This window comes from Vitis riparia, chromosome 17, assembly GCF_004353265.1.
Source record: "Vitis riparia cultivar Riparia Gloire de Montpellier isolate 1030 chromosome 17, EGFV_Vit.rip_1.0, whole genome shotgun sequence".
In the NCBI taxonomy this organism is placed as follows: Eukaryota; Viridiplantae; Streptophyta; class Magnoliopsida; order Vitales; family Vitaceae; genus Vitis; species Vitis riparia.
The window spans coordinates 14,300,545-14,306,008 of NC_048447.1; the positions used below are offsets into that span (position 1 = coordinate 14,300,545).

At 35.4% G+C, this 5,464-nt stretch overlaps 1 protein-coding gene across 2 annotated transcripts in view; it reads right to left on the minus strand.

Annotated features, from left to right (window-relative positions):
- The window catches only part of LOC117904685, a 10,672-nt gene extending 5,836 nt beyond the window's left edge, over window positions 1-4,836 (minus strand). The window contains exons 1-4 of one of the 2 annotated variants that reach the window (XM_034817421.1): window positions 4,368-4,836; window positions 2,879-3,082; window positions 2,243-2,734; window positions 1,070-1,183 (exon numbers count right to left, since the gene is read on the minus strand). In XM_034817421.1, coding sequence (XP_034673312.1) covers window positions 1,070-1,183; window positions 2,243-2,734; window positions 2,879-3,082; window positions 4,368-4,781 — 1,224 coding nt within the window. In that variant the 5' untranslated portion in view covers window positions 4,782-4,836. Of the gene's footprint in view, window positions 1-1,069; window positions 1,184-2,242; window positions 2,738-2,878; window positions 3,083-4,367 lie in introns of both variants that reach the window. The other variant, XM_034817420.1, reaches the window with a different exon arrangement.
- Window positions 4,837-5,464: the final 628 nt, after the last annotated feature.

Here is a 5,464-nt window from a genome sequence, read left to right on the forward strand (position 1 = left end):
ATTGAAAGATCTAGAGAAGCAAGGGCTCTAGCTCCCCCCACCTTCTAAAACATTCCAAATGTCCTTCACCCAAGCTTCTTTGGAAGCAGTTAAGGCAAATAAAAAGGGGAAAGAATCACACAAAGGTGTAGCCCCACACCACTTATCCTTCTAAAAACTCACCCTCTGCCCATTACCTACCACGAAGGAAAGTCTACTGCTCACAAGGTCCCAAAGCTTTTTTTGATAGGTATACGAGGTGCCAAAGCTTCCTGATCGCTTTCCACAACCCTACACCGTACCCCTCCCTTACTTCACAAGAACACCATCCACCTCGTTCCTTCCCATACTTCCCCTTTATTACTTGATTCCAAAATGTCTCTCTCTCTTTCACAAAGTACTAGCTCCTTTTGTAAAGGAGAGCCTTATTGAGAGTAGAAAGGCTATTAACCCTCAATCCCTCTTTTCTTTTATCTGAACAAATAGTCGTCCACCTTACCAAATGAGGTTTTCACTTTAGAGCCCCACCTCCCCATAAAAAATCCCTCTAAATTTGCTCCAGCCTCAATCTAACCAACCTTGGCAAGTGGAGGATAGACATGAAGTAAATAGGTAGGCAGATTATAAAACAAGGCGAATAGGTAAATATATGTATATTTTTTATCGCCTTACTATACTCAGATTATTGCCTTGTTTTTCGTCTTTTGCCTTCGGTTAAAAGGTATCCTATCACCTTGACATCGTCTTTTGCTTTTTGACAACACTGCATTCCACTCACATTTACCCTCCAATTCTTTCCAAATTGTAGGTACATGTATTACCATATCTTTTTGTATCACAAGGTTGGTAACTTTTCATAATAATAATAATTAAAAAAAAAAAAAGGCAATACTCCGAATTCATTCACAAACTTCATATTATTGTCAACACCAAATAACTCTCTATTCCTACATTTGTTAAGAGGATTGGTTTTAGTACCTATAGGCCCAATAAAACTTTTCTAGTATCATCTAGCAACCCTATGAAATCAAGGCTTCCATATTCAAGTTTAACTAAGAGAAAACACAAGTACAAATACGGACTTGACTACCTTATTCTTGGACAAGTTGGTGAAATTTGCAAACCCCGCACCACATAAGAGTTGTTTATCAGGAAGCGTGTAGAGATCTTCATAATACATATCTAGAATGTTGGCCAATGCAACCTGCATTTGTAAATAAGAATCAGGCCAAACATAGAAAGCATTCACTCATCAAGGTACAACTATCATCCAAAATAAGTCTAACACGAAAACAGGGTCCAGGACCAGTGACACTGCAATCAAACCCCATCAAAATTTATTTGAAACTCATAATATTGTCAAGATAAGAAGATATAAATTACGCTCAATGGACTAATTTCAGCATAAGTAAGAGATAATACAAAATCATGTGAGGCCCTTTTGTAAAGTAGGCATAGTTGTTGAAATAGGCATATCCACATTATTTAGGAGAGCACTACTCTTCCCACTCTCTTTACCACCTTGCTGAAGTGACAACTAGTGACTGAAGAAAGAAAAATATCAAAATAATAAAAAAAAATACAAATAATTTTTTTTCCCTCTCATCACCACTTACCACCATGCAAGTTGGTAAAATAGATGCAAAAGGATGTGGAAAAATTCCTATACTAGAATAGGCTTCTCTATATACAGACATGAAGGAATTGGATCTGGCCATGGAAGAAGAACACTAATAACTGTTAAAACCAATCCAACTGATTTTTGGAATGCAGGTTCACCACTGATTGGACCTAAATAGTAAATATAATGTTAAATGTAAGTATAAAAACACGTTACGCAAAATAGATGTTCAGTATATCATGCCAGCAGTCTGTCAATTGATGGTTTAAACATGCACGCAGCAAGTCAACAGAGCAAATTTATGTAATCATTACCACAAAGAAACTTGCATAACATAAGGACTTACAGCAAATAACATACCCTCAATGGCAATAGCAACACAGAAACTTATATTATGTGGCAAACTAAAAGAGACTCCAAGTAAGAGAGCATTGATTTGAAAATATCAAATTAATTAACTGTACAGTCTGTATTCATTTCAATATTTGGGCCTCCTAATGTCTAAGTAAATACTAATTGATTGGTCACTATCATAAAATATTCATTTGAGTCCAAAAGCAAGGGACAAATGAAGTCCAAAAGCAAGGAACAAATGAAGTTCAAAAACAAGGGACAAATGAAGTCCAAAAACAAGGGACGAACCATTTGAGAGTGGGTGAGAAGAACTTCCCACCTATTCTCTGCCGATCTTTTCCAGCCTTCAAACTTCACACTTTTAAGTTTATCAGGGTCAATCTGTAGCCTGTAAGCAGGTATATACTCACTCGTCCAAGTACTGAACTCAGGACCACCAATCTTCTCCAATTTAGAGATTGCTGAAGATGTCCACCAATGGTATTTCGTTTTTGTTTCAATACACTTATAATTTGCTTTCATTGAATTGAAATTTTCTAGCAGATTCTTGGCGTTTTCAACTATCTCATCTTCAAATAATTCATACATTATAACTGAGGAATCTTTTGATGCAACACTCTTGGGCTTGTGAAACCATTTGAAGAAATTATTTGAAGTTTGGCCCAGCAAGTTGTTAAGGAAGTGTCTTTCAGTGGTTTGAAGAGCAGAAATGCAGATGACTTCTGCAAGCACAGAAATGACCCCTTCATCCGATGAGCTTAAGGAGAAAGATGCAGGAACCTGCTGATAGGAAAGGCATAACAGAACTGAACCTATCAGTACCATGAGTCACCTGCAGGACAGACATGCTAATATGATATTACAACAGAGTAAGGCACGAACATAAAGACATGGAAGCATAGGAGATATGGAAGCAGAGCAAACCTTTCGTGAGTCTTGAATTTCCTCCATATTCCTTTCAGTTCCAGGTATAAACAACACTAATTCAAAGTTCCAAAGCTGTTGCAAAACTACTTGTCTAAATGTCATGGCAAGAATGTCTTTAGACGTAGTGCTTGACAGAAAATCTTCAGTGAAAGATCTTCTGAGCCTATTGGCTTTCTCTTTAACTTTTCTGGCAGGCAAAAACTGTTCAAACAATAAACTTTAGGACTGGCTGGATGGTTATCCAACAAAAGAAACTTTGTATACTTATTCTATTGCACAGTTATTGGTTTCTAATAAAATCTGAGCACATGACCTGACCAAAAACGATTGTAAAATAAAAATTAAGCATCACACCATTTTATGTATAAACCAAAAATCAAGGAAATGCCCAAGTGCACCAGTAAATATAAGGTTCTATCACTCATTTAATTGCTGGAAAATTTAGAAGAACCACAGAGGCTAAAGATGGTTGAAAAAATAGTGAGGATATGCATTCATGTAATGTGTGACAAGCAAGTACAAACAGAAGACAAAGATGAATGCAGGATTACATGTATGAGAGAGAAAAGGAGTGAGATTCCCAATTACTCCAACAAACCACGCAGTTTATGTATCATTGCTCTTCACAGATCTACTGCACAAATACAGTTTTTGTTGAGTCCTGGCTAATCCAAGATACCCAAAACAGAACCAAATCTCAAACTCAACCAATGTAGCAATAATATGCAAACAATTAAAGTCAAATTCAATAACAAGATTATCTTTTCATTTCAAAGTAGCATCTAATATCACCATCATACTCTCATTAATTCAAAAGTCACCATCATCCTGTCCTGCATTACAGATCTAAGGACATTAGTTTTCTCACCAATAATATCCACTATCAGCTTGAAGTGCCTCAATGAGTAAATGCCATGGTATTTAACTAAAATAAATCAATCTCATCCTTGCTAATCAGATGAAACATTAATGCTTATTTGCAAAAGTTTTACATATGTCACTAATATGCTGCATCCCAAGACATTATCCACCATACATATGTGTGTGTATCCACCATATTATATCTATGTATGTATTCCAACTAGACCCCAAGTCAACTTAGGTTAAACATGACACTGAAAGGATGGGGAATTGGGTTTGGAGTCGATGAATTTATCAGAAATTTAATTGAGTTTTCAGCACCAAAAAATTTTGAAAATTTCAGATTGCCCAACCGCTGGAATTAGAGCCAACATTTCAACAAGAAGAAGGTCAAAAAGAAAAAAGAAAAAAATCATTGTAGTTGCCGATTAAAAATCGCACATCACGACTCATCTGTACCATAAAGAGAACTTTTCGTGATGGTACCATCACATGATTTAGGAGCAGAAATTTCAGGTAAGCACGAAATCTCTAACATTTCAAGATGATATAAAGTTATCAGATTTAGCATCTCTGTAGCATCCAACAAATTCGTCGTATAAACAAAACCATAAACTATACTGACCAGTCTGGTCGAGACTGTGCTGTGGTCGTCCGAAGCACCTGGAAACACAGTCTCCACAACCATAGCCGCCATACCGGAAGCAATGTGCTCGTCGGCCGTATTGCCACCGTCGGCAGCAGCGGCCGTCAATGCCTGCTCGACATCAATGGCTCCGACCATCGTTAGCCGAGCTAAGTCGTTCTCGAACGATCTCACGGCAGGAAGGCTCTTTTCGTCGGACTCAGTGATGGCATCGAGGACTTCTTGTTCTGTCGCCGGAATAGCCTTGGGAGTCGAGCAGGAAACGATATATAGGGAATTCCTAGGGTTTTTGAACAGTAGTTTGGGGAAGAATGTGAGGATTCTTGTGGAAGAAGAGTGAGGTCGGAGGGTTAACAGAGGAATTCGCAGAGCGGGCGGGTGAATGAACGCCATCGATGAAGATTTCGTGCCCTCAGTTGAAGCTACTGCTTGGATTAGGATACATATGTTTTGAACATCTAATGAAGCAGATAATTAAAAGAAAGGAAGCAGAAGAATACAATGTTAATTTTAGCTATTTTAAGAGTGCTTAAATTACATCTTTTATAAATTTAAAAAAAAAAAAATCAATCATTTTCATCAACTAAAATTCATGTATTCTTTAAATCTAAAAATATTTAATTATATTTTTAATATTTTATATTTATAATTTAATCATAATTTTCATAAAAACATTTAAATAAATGCTCAACTTTTAATACTTCCATGATAAATATTTTAATTTTTCTATGTGCATTTTTTATTGAGAGTTATTCTTTAGTTGCATATAAATTTAAAATATTTTAAAAGTGTTTTATAATAAGATTAGAGTATGTTTGATAATGTTTATACACTGAGAACCTGTTTTGTAATGATTTTATGAAGCATTCTTATAATGCGTTTGATAGTAATTTTATGAAGTATTTTTAAACTTTCTTACATTTTAAAATTTTTATATTTCAAATATATATATATAATTAAAAATACTTTCTAAAATAACTACCAAATACACAATTAATATTTTTAATACTTTAAAATTTGTATTATTTAAGTATTAGAAATGTTATAAATGTTTTTTAAAATCACTTTGAAATGCA